The sequence below is a fragment of the Balaenoptera physalus genome (genome assembly GCF_965194825.1).
Source record: "Balaenoptera physalus genome assembly, chromosome: 3".
NCBI lineage: Eukaryota > Metazoa > Chordata > Mammalia > Artiodactyla > Balaenopteridae > Balaenoptera > Balaenoptera physalus.
Window position 1 is genome coordinate 52,568,761 of NC_138890.1, and position 14,880 is coordinate 52,583,640.

General features: G+C 39.4%; 1 protein-coding gene across 6 annotated transcripts in view; it reads left to right on the plus strand.

The window, feature by feature from the left end:
- HTR4 (5-hydroxytryptamine receptor 4) overlaps positions 1–14,880 on the plus strand; it is a 310,244-nt gene that overhangs the window by 214,589 nt on the left and 80,775 nt on the right. For 5 of the 6 annotated variants that reach the window (XM_082454241.1, XM_082454243.1, XM_082454245.1 and 2 more), the window contains exons 1-2: positions 6,405–9,086; positions 10,362–10,562. In XM_082454241.1, the coding sequence (XP_082310367.1) occupies positions 8,884–9,086; positions 10,362–10,562 (404 nt within the window). In that variant the 5' untranslated portion in view covers positions 6,405–8,883. Of the gene's footprint in view, positions 1–6,404; positions 9,087–10,361; positions 10,563–14,880 lie in introns of those variants that run through there. The other variant, XM_082454244.1, reaches the window with a different exon arrangement.

Genomic DNA, 14,880 nt, shown 5'->3' on the forward strand with positions numbered 1-14,880 from the left:
ACCCCAAATAGAAATTCTGTACTCATTAAATAATTCCCCATTCCCCTCTCCCCCACCCACCCCAGCCCCTGGTAACCACTATACTACTTTGGTTCTCTATGTATTTGCCTATTCTAGGCATGCCATATAAATGGAATTATACCACATTTGTCTTTTTGTGTCTGGTTTATTTCACATAGTGTAATGTTTTCAGGGTTTATTAATGTTGTAGTATGGATCAGAACTTCATTTCTTTTTGTGACTGAATAAAATTCCATAGTATGTATATACTACATTCTTTCTGTCCTTTCACCTGTTGATGGACACTTGAGTTGTTTCTACCTTTTGGCTATTGTGAATAATGCTGCTATGAACATTGGGGTGCATGTATCTATTCATGTCCCTGCTTTTGATTCTTTGGGGTGTATACCTAGGACTGGTACTGCTGGATCATATGGTCATTCTATATTTAGCTTTTTGAGAAACCACCAAACTGGTTTCCACAGCAGTTGCACCATTTTACATTTCTACCAGCAATGCAAAAAGGTTCTAGTTTCTCCACATTCTCACCAACACTTGTTATTTTTCGGTTGTATTTTGTTTTTATAATAACCACTCTAATGGGTGTGAAGTGGTATCTAATTGACACCTAGGAATTCTTAAACACTTCCTGAGCCAGGGCACTCAAAACAACACCAGGAAGCTATTGTGGATCACCCATTACTAAATCTTGCCTCCCTCTAGCAGTGATTCTCAACCTTGGTTGCACATCAGAATCACGTGGGAGCATTTAAAAATTCTAATATTCAGGCGGCAAACAAGACTAATTAAATCAGCATCTTTGAGAATGGGGGCCTAACATCAGGATTTTCTAAGGCTCTTCAGGTGATTTCCGTATGTAGCCAAAGTTGAGAACCACTGCTTACAGCCTGCTCACTGGTCCTACGTAGTCACACAACCTCAGGCCATAAAGTGTGACAACCCTATCACTGAGCCTTCACTGACAACCCCCATAAAATAGCCATTTCTTCACCCCCCCCTCCACTGAGAGTTCTGTCTTCCTTTCTCTCCTAGATTTCTTGCCATAGTTCATATTACTAGCTCACTTCACATATTTTCTTGCTTATCTATTTATTGCTATCTGTTTTGCTTATTTTTGCTTCCCTAAGACTACAACAATGCCTAATGCAAGGTAGGTGCTCAGAAAGTATTGTTGAATGTGTGCGTCCACCAGAGGGCAGACAGCAGAAGCAAGAAGAACTACAGTCCTGCAGCCTGTGGAACAAAAACCACATTCACAGAAAGATAGACAAGATGAAAAGGCAGAGGGCTATGTACCAGATGAAGGAACAAGATAAAACCCCTGAAAAGCAACTAAATGAAGTGGAGATAGGCAACCTTCCAGAAAAAGAATTCAGAATAATGATAGTGAAGATGATCCGGGACCTCGGAAAAAGATTGGAGGCAAAGATATGGAAGATGCAAGAAATGTTTAACAAAGACCTAGAAGAATTAAAGAACAAACAAACAGAGATGAACAATACAATAACTGAAATGAAAACTACACTAGAAGGAATCAATAGCAGAATAACTGAGGCAGAAGAACAGATAAGTGACCTGGAAGACAGAATGGTGGAATTCACTGCTGTAGAAAAGAATAAAGAAAAAAAAATGAAAAGAAATGAAGACAGCCTAAGAGACCTCTGGGACAACATTAAACGCAACAACATTCACATTATAGGGGTCCCAGAAGGAGAAGAGAGAGAGAAAGGACCCAAGAAAATATCTGAAGAGATTATAGTCAAAAACTTCCCTAACATGGGAAAGGAAATAGCCACCCAAGTCCAGGAAGCACAGAGAGTCCCATACAGGATAAACCCAAGGAGAAACACGCCGAGACACATAGTAATCAAATTGGCAAAAATTACAGACAAAGAAGAATTATTGAAAGAAGCAAGGGAAAAATGACAAATAACATACAGGGGAACTCCCATAAGGTCAACAGCTGATTTCTTAGCAGAAACTCTACAAGCCAAAAGGGAGTGGCATGATATACTTAAAGTGATGAAAGGGAAGAACCTACAACCAAGATTACTCTACCAGGCAAGGATCTCATTCAGATTCAATGCAGAAATCAAAAGCTTTACAGACAAGCAAAAGCTAAGAGGATTCAGCACCGCCAAACCAACTCTACAACAAATGCTAAAGGAACTTCTCTAAGTGGGAAACACAAGGGAAGAAAAGGACCTACAAAAACAAACCCAAAACAATTAAGAAAATGGTCATAGGAACATACATATCGATAATTACCTTAAACGTGAATGGATTAAATGCTCCAACCAAAAGACACAGGCTTGCTGAATGGATACAAAACCAAGACCTATCTATATGCTGTCTACGAGAGATCCACTTCAGACCTAGGGACACATACAGACTGAAAGTGAGGGGATGGAAAAAGATATTCCATGCAAATGGAAATCAAAAGAAAGCTGTAGTAGCAATGCTCATATCAGATAAAAGAGACTTTAAAATAAAGAATGTTACAAGAGACAAGGAAGGACACTACATAATGATCAAGGGATCAATCCAAGAAGAAATTAAAACAATTATAAATATATATGCACCCAACATAGGATCATCTCAATACATAAGGCAACTGCTAACAGCTCTAAAAGAGGAAATTGACAGTAATACAATAATAGTGGGGGACTTTAACACCTCACTTACACCAATGGACAGATCATCCAAAATGAAAATAAAGAAGGAAACAGAAGCTTTAAATGACACAATAGACCAGATAGATTTAATTGATATTTATAGGACATTCCATCCAAAAATAACAGATTACACTTTCTTCTCAAGTGCGCAGGGAACATTCTCCAGGATAGATCACATCTTGGGTCACAAATCAAGCCTCAGTAAGTTTAAGAAAATTGAAATCATATGAAGCAACTTTTCTGACAACACGCTATGAGATTAGAAATGAATTACAGGGAAAAAAACGTAAAAAAGACAAACACATGGAGGCTAAACAATACGTTAGTAAATAACCAAGAGATCACTGACAAAATCAAAGAGGAAATCAAAAAATACCTAGAGACAAATGACAATGAAAACACGACGATCCAAAACCTATGGGATGCAGCAAAAACAGTTTTAAAAGGGAAGTTTATAGCTATACAAGTCTACCTCGTGAAACAAGAAAAATCTCAAATAAACAATCTAACCTTACACCTAAAGGAACTAGAGAAAGAAGAACAAACAAAACCCAAAGTTAGCAGAAGGAAAGAAATCATAAAGATCAGAGCAGAAATAAATGAAATAGAAACAAAGAAAACAATACCAAAGATAATAAAAGTAAAACCTGGTTCTTTGAGAAGATAAACAAAATTGATAAACCATTAGCCAGACTCATCAAGAAAAAGAGGGAGAGGACTCAAATCAATAAAATTAGAAATGAAAAAGGAGAAGTTGCAACAGACACCGCAGAAATACAAAGCATCCTGAGACTACTACAAGCAACTCTATCCCAATAAAATGGACAACCTGGAAGAAATGGACAAATTCTTAGAAATGTATAACCTTCCAAGACTGAACCAGGAAGAAATAGAAAATATGAACAGATCAATCACAAGTAATGGAATTAAAACTGTGATTAAAAATCTTCCAACAAACAGAAGTCCAGGACCAGATGGCTTCACAGGTGAAATCTATCAAACATTTACAGAAGAGCTAGCACCCATCCTTCTCAAACTCTTACAAAAAATTGCAGAGGAAGGAACACTCCCAAACTCATTCTATGAGGCCACCATCACCCTGATACCAAAACCAGACAAAGATACTACAAAAAAAGAAAATTACAGACCAATATCACTGATGAATATAGATGCAGAAATCCTCAGTAAAATACCAGCAAACCGAATCCAACAACAAATTAAAAGGATCATACACCATGATCAAGTGGGATTTATCCCAGGGATGCAGGGATTCTTCAGTATATGCAAATCAATCAATGTGATACACCATATTAACAAACTGAAGGATAAAACCATATGATCATCTCAATAGATGCAGAAAAACCTTTTGACAATATTCAACACCAATTTATGATAAAAACTCTCCAGAAAGTGGGCATAGAGGGAACCTACCACAACATAATAAAGGCCATATACGACAAACCCTCAGCAAACATCATTCTCAATGGTGAAAAACTGAAAGCATTTCCTCTAAGATCAGGGACAAGACAAGGATGTCCACTCTCACCACTATTATTCAGCATAGTTTTGGAAGTCCTAGCCACAGCATTCAGAGAAGAAAAAGAAATAAAAGGAATCCAAATTGGAAAAGAAGAAGTAAAACTGTCACTGTTTGCAGATGACATGATACTATACATAGAGAATCCTAAAAATGCCACCAGAAAACTACTAGAGCTAATCAATGAATTTGGTAAAGTTGCAGGATACAAAAGTAATGCACAGAAATCTCTTGCATTCCTATACACTAATGATGAAAAATCTGAAAGAGAAATTAAGGAAACACTCCCATTTACCATTGCAACAAAAAGAATAAAATACCAAGGAATAAACCTACCTAGGGAGACAAAAGACCTGTATGCAGAAAACTATAAGACACTGATGAAAGAAATTAAAGATGATACCAACAGATGGAGAGATATACCATGTTTTTGGATTGGAAGAATCAATATTGTGAAAATGACTATACTACCCAAAGCAATCTACAGATTCAATGCAATCCCTATCAAATTACCAATGGCATTTTTTACGGAACTAGAACAAATCATCTTAAAATTTGCATGGAGACACAGAAGACCCCAAATAGCCAAAGCAGTCTTGAGGGAAAAAAACGGAGTTGGAGGAATCAGACTCCCTGACTTCAGACTATACTACAAAGCTACAGTAATCAAGGCAATATGGTACTGGTGCAAAAACAGAAACATAGATCAATGGAACAAGATAGAAAGCCCAGAGATAAACCCACACACCTATGGTCAACTTATCTATGACAAAGGAGGCAAGGATATACAATGGAGAAAAGACAGTCTCTTCAATAAGTGGTGCTGGGAAAACTGGACAGCTACATGTAAAAGAATGAAATTAGAACACTCGCTAACACCATACACTAAAATAAACTCAAAACGGATTAGAGACCTAACTGTAAGACCAGACACTATAAAACTCTTAGAGGAAAACATAGGAAGAACACTCTTTGACATAAATCACAGCAAGATCTTTTTTGATCCACCTCCTAGAGTAATGGAAATAAAAACAAAAATAAACAAGTGGAACCTAATGAAATTTAAAAGCTTTTGCACAGTAAAGGAAACCATAAACAAGATGAAAAGACAACCCTCAGAATGGCAGAAAATATTTGCAAACGAATCAACAGACAAAGGATTAATCTCCAAAATATATAAACAGCTCGTGCAGCTCAATATTGAAAAAACAAACAACCCAATCCAAAAATGGGCAGAAGATCTAAATAGAAATTTTCCAGAGAAGACATACAAATGGCTAAGAAGCACATGAAAAGTTGCTCAACGTCACTAATTATTACAGAAATGCATATCAAAACTACAATGAGGTATCACCTCACACCATTTAGAATGGGTATCATCAGAAAATCTACAAACAACAAATGCTGGAGAGGGTGTGGAGAAAAGGGAACCCTCTTGCACTGTTGGTGGGAACGTAAATTGATACAGCCACTATGGAGAACAGTATGGAGGTTCCTTAAAAAACTAAAAATAGACTTACCATATGACCCAGCAATCCCACTACTGGGCATATAACCAGAGAAAACGATAATTCAAAACGACACATGCACCCCAATGTTCATTGAGGCACTATTTACAATAGCCAGGTCATGGAAGCAACCTAAATTCCTATCGACAGACAAATGGATAGAGAAGATGTGGCACATATATACAATGGAATATTACTCAGCATAAAAAGGAACAAAATTGGGTCATTTGTAGAGACGTGGATGGATCTAGAGACTGTCATACAGAATGAAGTAAGTCAGAAAAAGAAGAACAAATATCGTATATTAACGCATGTATGTGGAACCTAGAAAAATGGTACAGGGCTTCCCTGGTGGCGCAGTGGTTGAGAATCTGCCTGCTAATGCAGGGGACACGGGTTCGAGCCCTGGTCTGGGAGGATCCCACATGCCGTGGAGCAGCTGGGCCCGTGAGCCACAACTACTGAGCCTGCGCGTCTGGAGCCCGTGCTCCGCAACAAGAGAGGCCGCGATAGTGAGAGGCCCGCGCACCGCGATGAAGAGTGGCCCCCGCTTGCCACAACTAGAGAAAGCCCTCTCACAGAAACGAAGACTCAACACAGCCAAAAATAAATAAACATAAAATAAATAATAAATACTGCTGTTGTTGTTTAAAAAAAAAAAATGGTACAGATGAACCGGTTTGCAGTGCAGAAATTGAGATATAGATGTAGAGAACAAACGTATGGACACCAAGTGGGGAAGCGGCGGGGTGGTGGGGATGGTGTGATGAATTGGGCGATTGGGATTGACATGTATACACTGATGTGTATAGAATTGATGATTAATAACCTGCTGTATAAAAAAATAAGTAAAATAAAATTCAAAAATTAAAAAGAAAAACAAAAAACTTTTGGGTTACTTATTAATGAAGCATCCAGAGAACCTCCTTAATTTTTTTCCTATTTATTTTAACAACATTTTCTAAGGAAAATTTATCATAAACCTCTTAAGTAATTTTTAAAACATGTTTTAAAGAGAATATTCTATATACTTAAAGCATCATCTCTTGGTTAATTAGCTGTTTTAGCAAAGAGGGTATATTTTGCTTTAAGAAGTTTTCTTTATAATATGTAACTCTTATACAGTTAAGAGTTGTATGTTAAACGCACCAAAAAATAAAACAAAACAAAGTATCGTGGAATGAATGAATGAATGCATAAATCTATTCTTATTTCAAAGGACCGTCCTAAGATAGTTAAAAATAGCTTTTATGTCTTATCCTTGGGTCTTCTCTTGTCTAGGTAAAAGCTTTTCTATACCTGCAGCCTGTCTTCAAAGACATTGAAGAATAAACCTCACCATTATGAACACAGTGTCTTTCACTCAGCGAGTAATTGTGCACTTCCTATATACTGCATCTACCTTTACACTACACATGCTGTAGATTAGACACTGTGCCAGGAGCTGGGAATTGTGGTGAAAAAGATAACCAAAAGTGAGTCTGTGGGGGTGGGGCACAGACAATAACTGAAGTCATTTCAGATAACAATAAATGTTATAAAGAAAATGAAAAATGTTTGTTGGCTATGGCACATTAAATGGGAGTTAATTTTAATCTGCGACCTGAATATTGAGAAGAAGCATTCCAGGAAGAAGGCACAAGTGTAGAGACCTTGAGAGGGGATCAAGTTTCAGAGGGGCTCTGAGTCAGAACCTCCGAGAAGGACAAGGAAAAGAGCATTATCACCTCCTTTATTAGACACTTTACCTCAATGAACATGGCCTAAAATCAAAATAGTTTTGGATAGCCAAAACATGCTACTGAATTCTTTTTCCTCATTGAGTTAAATCTTACTTGTACATTATTTATACTGTCGATAGTTGGAATTTAGGCGTGGAAGGGTGATTTAGATGGACGTACCTCAAATTTCTTTTCATCCGAACCCTAGCCGTAAGGACTTCAGTGAAGCAATAAAACCACTGTGAGCAGAGTGGAACTTTCTGACTCCTTATTCCAGTTGTCACCTTGTCTTCCATGCCAGGCCTAATGGAAAAAGTTTTGGACAAAGCCAGAGCCCAGACTTCGTGGGCTGCTGCGATTTGGGACCAGCAGCCATCTTGGTTTTCAGTCAGAAGAGCTCAGTAAAGACAGATCTTTCCTGGTTCAATGGGACCTGTGTTCTGAGTGGTGGCCTACAGAACAAGCAGCTTCTCCCCGACTAGCCACTAATGTGCTCTGACAACTCAGTTCCCCCTCTCTGGGCCTTAGTTTCTCTGTATTGAAATGTGCGTTTGGGTCTAAGAGTTTTAAGATCCTTTGAAACTTCATTTAAAAAGAACATTTTACTACTCTATTAAAAGTGAAACTTTTCCTGTAGCTTCTGAATAACCTGCATTCATTATGCTTTTATTGATAGGGGACACTCGCTTCCAAGTTAGTGAGACAAAATGCTGAGTTGACAATAGGAGGGCAGGGTTTATAGAATCAAATCAGTTGCTGAAATTTACAGGAACACAAATTGAACTGTTATATTGGGCACCAAAAGAAATGTAGTTCAGGGTAGTGAAAGGAGTCCCTGAGTTTATTGATTGTCTGCTGTCTTTCCCATGGGCTTTGCAGAATACGAGATCAGTTTGTCCAGGTCAGCCATATAAGAACAGCCTTCAGCCATGACCTACTCCTTGGACAGCCCACCTGCACACAGCAGCTTCTGCATGGGCTGGGATGCGGTACTGAAAACAGGGTGGTCTTTGTATTCACATAGTGGTTCAAGTTACCGTCATTCACTCATTCAATGTCATCTTTCCTTCATTCGATAAATATGAATGATACATTGAAATTGAATTTGTCAGTGGATAAAACAGACGACGTCCCTGCCTCATGGAGCTTACAACCTAGCTGACTAGGTGTGCCAAACAAGAATCAACAAAATAACATTTCTGAGCACAAGCTGAGGTCAGTGCTCTGAAGGAAAGCTCAAGTTCTCTGATGGAGAATCACTGTGCAATCTCAGGATAGTTAATCCACCTCTCTAAGCCTCCTCCTTCTCATGTAGGAGTTAACCAGGATAACATGTAAAGTGACAAGTGCAGACATTGGCATATATTAGGTGCACAGTACATGTGTGTTGCAGCTTTGATAGTGAAGTTACCTTCCTGAAGATGAATGAGGAAAAGACTAATTTTCTTTCCTGTGTCTCAGAGTTTCCTTCAGTTCTTTGTGTTTGTGTGTCTTCCAGTTCCAAGGAGGGTTTCGGGTCAGTGGAGAAGGTCGTGCTGCTCACATTTCTCTCGGCTGTTATCCTGATGGCAGTCTTGGGGAACCTGCTGGTGATGGTGGCTGTGTGCAGGGACAGGCAGCTCAGGTGAGTCACGTGAGGCAACCTCATGAGGAAACCTGGGTGGAGTTCTGGGCTCTCCCTGGAGAACTGAGGTCTGAATTTATAATTTCCATTATAATTTGTAATTATGAAGTGAAAAAGATTCATGGGAATGATGTTTGGAAAATAGAGCAGGGAAAAAAATCACATATAATCCCATAGTTCTAACGTAACCAGTAGTACAAGCACGTAAGTGAATTTCTATCCTGTCTTTTTTCCTCTGTTTCCTATGTTGTTTTTTCTGTAATAGTTGTGATCACTCTATATATTATTGCTGAGAGCACATCTAATCTAAGCTCCCCACTTTATTAATTGGTTCAGAGAAAGGGTAGCTGACTAGTAGTTGATCTAGGATTTAAACATGGGTCTTCTGCTCTTTCCGCTTCATCCTTGGCTGCAATTAGAATCACTTGAAGACCCTTTTAAAATTACTAATAGGTGGGATGAGTATGTCCCATGCAATATTTGTGATATACTTATATTAGAAAATTATTCATTGTTTATCTGAAATTCAAATTTAACTGGGCGCCCTATGTTTTATGTGGCAAACTTGGGGATGGGTAAGTGGGTCAATCACACAGAGTCCCTGGACTAATTGATCTGGGGTGAGACCTGGGCATCAGTACTTAGAAAAATTGACTAGGTGATTCTAGTATGCAGCCTAGATTAAGAGCCACCAAGCCGTAAAAGGGGATAAAAGATGCAGTCCTATCTCATCTGCTGCTTCCTCTTTAAGCAAGACGTGCTCTAATCAAGAAAGTGTAAAAACTAGATTCTAACAAGCGTGGCAAGTGTGAGGCACGTGGTAGTCAAAGAGTGGAAGACAGTGGAATTTGACACTTTTTTTTAAGGGGGCCCCTTGGGAGGGTGTTCTGAGAATGACTAAACCGAGGCCTAAAGGGTAGATGGGGCGTAGCTAGGCCAATGGTGGCGAGAGAGCGCCCTGTAAAAACCCTTGAGAGGGACTCTGTGCATTGGGGGCTCAAGTCAGGCCAGTGTGGTCACAGGGGAGGGCAAGAGAGGGCTTCTGGTGCAAAGGGGTCTGGAGAAGTCTGAAGTGACTAGACCATGCGTGTGACAGAAGGGGAAACTGAATCTCACAGGATATGTTGCACATCTGACTTTCCTTTCCTTTTCTTCCCTCCCTTCTTTCCTTCTTTCTTTGCTTCCTTTCCCCCCTTTTCTCTCCTGCTCCTTTCCCCCTAACCTCCTTCCTTCATCCTTCCCACTGCTTCCTCCCTTATACTTTTCCACCCACAGGAAAATAAAAACCAATTATTTCATTGTGTCTCTTGCCTTTGCGGATCTGCTGGTGTCAGTGCTGGTGATGCCCTTTGGTGCCATTGAGCTGGTTCAAGACGTCTGGATTTATGGGGAGATGTTTTGCCTCGTCCGGACATCTCTAGACGTCCTGCTCACAACGGCATCGATTTTTCACCTGTGCTGCATTTCTCTGGATAGGTAAGGCCAGAGCCATTTGCGTAGTGGAGCTCCGTGCTGGAGACAAAGCCGGATGGCTATTGGGCTGTGTCTTTCTTTCTTCCCTAATTCATTAGAGGAAATGAATCTCAGAGAGGTAAATCTGGCTATTCACGTATTCATTCACTCTCCAGCTTTAGCACAGCACCCTTTTTAGTCAGGCATTCTCTAAGGCGCTGCAGACGTAGAGATTAGTAAGGCCTAGAACCTGCCTGCAAGGAGCTTACAGTCTAAGCTGCAATCATGTTTCCCACAGATAGAGCCCTAAGTTTTATACTGATGGCACGAAGAAAATTCTGAGGATGCTGAGAAGCAAGAATTAATCTCTCTGCCCAGTAGGCAGCAGGGTGGTTCAGAATGACAGTGTTCTGTTTGAACATGACCTTCTGAAAATGTGTCTGTATCATCATTTTATGTGCGTATTTAGGTTTGTGCCTGTGACTGAGGAGACTCTTTTCCAGAAAATCAAAGGTGATTATAAAATCCCCAGTAATTGTTTGCTTTTTGGACCCAAGCTAGCATTTCATTCTTGTTGCATAAATGTGTTCTTCTTCTTCACATTTGACTTCAGGAGGCCTAATGATTTCTATCTTTGCCTCATTTGTTGGAGGTACATGTTTACCATTTGTATCAGCACTTTTCATTTTCCAATTCCTGCTTATTTATATTCAATAATAAAGTCAGAATGCAATTGAAAAGTCAGACGATTACACTAACATATGCTGCCATCACTGTAGTCATATCTTAAGGGTAGTTCCCAAAAGAAAGTGTGGTGTGAAAAATCGCATATTATCAGAATTGCCAGGGACAATCTCTTACTGTCTCTTGATTAGTCCAGAAGACCCAGCTTTCCACCTAGTCTTGGGATAGGTCACTGTTTCTTTAGTAGAGGAATAGGAAGAATAGTTGACTTAAAATTAGAGATTGTGCTATATCTAAAATATGTACCTTTTACTGATGAACCTAGTGGCAGGGCAGGAATAAAGATGCAGACATAGAGAACAGACTTGAAGAAGGGGAAGAGGTGGGGGGGAAGGGGAAGCTGTGACGAAGTGAGGCAGTAGCACTGACATATACACACTACCAAATGTATAATGGATAGCTAGTGGGAAGCTGCTGCATAGCACAGGGGGATCAGCTTGATGCTTTGTGACCACCTAGAGGGGTGGGATAGGGAGGGTGGGAGGGAGGCTCAAGAGGGAGGGGATATGGGGATATATGTATACATATAGCTGATTCATGTTGTTGTACAGTAGAAACTAACAACATTGTAAAGCAATTATACTCCAATAAAGATATAAACATTTTTTTTAAATAAAATAAAATAAAATACGTACCTTTATACACTAAAATCAGAGTTTTCCCAGATAATTACTCATGCTGTGAAAGATCCTTAGGGACTGAAACCCGCTGAGGGAACAGCAAATTCATCTCCTGTTTTATGGAACAGGTGCTTATTGATTGGAATGGCAGGCGTAATGGCCTGCTCTATTTAAATTGTACATGTTCTCTCTCTCTTGCTCTGCCAAGAACGTATAGATGAATGTACGTAATTTAAATGCAATGTATAATGAGATTCCACTCTACAACTAGAAATGATACCATTGGTAAAACAGGACTGTTGGTTGGCAGGCAGAACCGTAGTGTCAGAGTTTGAAATCTGTGTTTATTAGCTTATTTACAACAATCTGATTTCAGTGCATGAAAGACTTTTTAAGACAGTCAGTATATACTGTAAAAAAAGTTCACATTAGAAAAAATAAAATGTGAGGAAACAGAAAATATATGGACATCCTGCAGGGTAGCCTGCATGTGATCGTTGCCAAAATAAGTGGTGAGACTGAAAGTATTATAGGAACTTGGAGAAGGCAAAGCTGAGAAGATGAGGGCACCTGGAGGTAACCTTGAGGTTTGGGCAAAAATCCTGAGCGGGTGGGGAGTGAAGAATGGGGGAAAATGTAGAATCATCTTCCTGATGTGGATGGTTTTCTCTGGGCAGCCTTGAGAGAAGAATTGAAGGTTTCCTAGGAAGGTTTGGCTTCAGAGTTCCAGGTTGACTATCACCTTTTGAAACCATGAAATTTTCCCTGAGTAGTCCTCAGTTGTCATGAAGCAGTATGGGCTGGTAATTAAGAACCATCGGCTTTAGAACTGAGGTAATCCGGGTTCAAATCCCAGCTCAGCCAATTTTTAGCTCTGAGAATGGTGATAAGTTACTAAGCCTTGCTGAGCCTCGGTTTTCTTACCTCTGAAAATGCGGGCAATAGCACCTATTTTATCGGATGGCAGTTAGGGTGAAGTTACATGATCCATTTAAGGCATAGCATTGGCCCAGCTTGGTGCAGCCCTCCATGTTAGTGGATGTTAGTTCCAGTTTCTTGTAACTATCCATACAACTCATGATCTTTCTTACCAAACTTGGACCTCCTCCTCAATGAATGGCTTTTCCAGCAGCTGCCACATCCAGAAACCAAGTAGTTACTCTTAACGTGGTATTCCCTTATCCTCTACATTTAAATAATGACAAGTCCTACTGATTTTTCTTCCTGCACAGATCCTAGTCTATTTCTTCCCATTTCTGTCATCCTAGTGCAAACTAATATCATCTCTTGTATGTCGCTGCAACAATCTCCTATTTTATCCCCACTAATTTATCCTCTATTTTATCCCTGCTAATCCACTTGATACTTACAAGATCTCATAGCGATCTTTTAATACTGCAGCTCTTATCCCATTGTTCCTTTGCTTAAAACCCTTCAATGGCTGTTCATTGCACTGAGGATAAGACCAAACTCCTTGACCTGTAGGGTTTTGCACCATCTATTTCCTGTCTATGTTCCCATCCCCTCGTCATGACCTTCATGCCCTTCACCAGCTTCACTCTTGACATTTTTTCTCTTTTTCCAGTGCTCTGTGCTCAGCCACTTCAGCCTTGGCTCATGCCTCTGCCCAGAAAGCTCCTTTGCTCCCTCCTCTCTTGAATGTCTTTCACATTTTAGCTCAATCCTCTCTTCCTTGCAGAAGTCCTCTCTGAGCCAATCAAAACCATCCTTCTCCTTTGAAAACTTAGTGCAATTGTAATTAAAACCACAATTGATTTTTCTTTAATTTTTTCTTAAATGTCTCTATCTCCCCCAATGGGAAAAAGATCAAGGACATGAATAAGGACAAGGCTCCTCCCCTCACAGAATTTACCTTTTAATTGAGAGATTGATAGTTAACCAGTAATTACATAAACACTGATTTAGGTATTTTGTAAACACCATTGAACAAATGGACTGTTCAGCACATTCTCTTTTTTTAATAGTTCTGCAAATAATTCCATTTCCTTCTCTGATAGCGGACATCAAAATTCTAATACTGTAAGTTAAATGGAGTCAAATGGTTTTGTTTTCTTCTGGGAGTCTTGGAAACTTACCATTTATCTCCCATCATTTCCTGTCCCAAGAGTGACATTCTCATTGAGGTAGAAGGTTCACTCTGGATGTTACAGGACATTTTAGTCTGAAAAAGTATGATTTATTTACATCTAGCTTCTATTTTGCTGTATTCCTCCCAGCATGACAATTGGGCTGTCATGAGACAGCCCGAAGTACAGAGTGAATGTCTCAGAGAGGTGTGATGTTGCTGCTCGCCAAGTGACTCCTGGCGAGATATCTTGTCCTCTCTAAAGCTGCCCTGAGTCTTTGGGGGTGACTGATACAGGGTAGTGCCTCTCGAGCAAGAATGCTCACCTTGATTCCTAATTCCACCCAGATGGCAGACCTCTGTATCAAAGTAAAATGCAAGACTTCATTAATATATTATTGAATGCATTTCTCCAACCACCATCTTCTATCCACTGTGCTTCCTGGTGCTTTGAGAATTGAAACCTATTAATGAAAGTTCATTGACTCATTAGAAGTATTTTCCAAAATATGATTGAAATACATGCATCATATAGTATGGGTCATGGGAGGTCAAAAACTGCATTAAAGCTTTACATACAGTTGATTATTTTAAATCTAAGCTTACTGTGAAAATTAAAACCAACCAAGTATTTGTAACAGAGTACTGGTTTTTAATGTGGAATATAATGCAGCCATTAAAAACCATGAGAAATAGCTCATGTGTTGTCCTAGAAAGATATCACTGGTTTATTATGTGGGGAAAAAAAGCAAGTTTCAGACTCTAATGTTTAGAATAATTCCACTTTTGTAAAGTAAATATATAGGTGTTTGTATCTGGGTGTACATGAATGAGTGAGTGTGAGAGAGAGTAGGAATGAAATTGTACCAAACTATTAACAATGGTTATATGG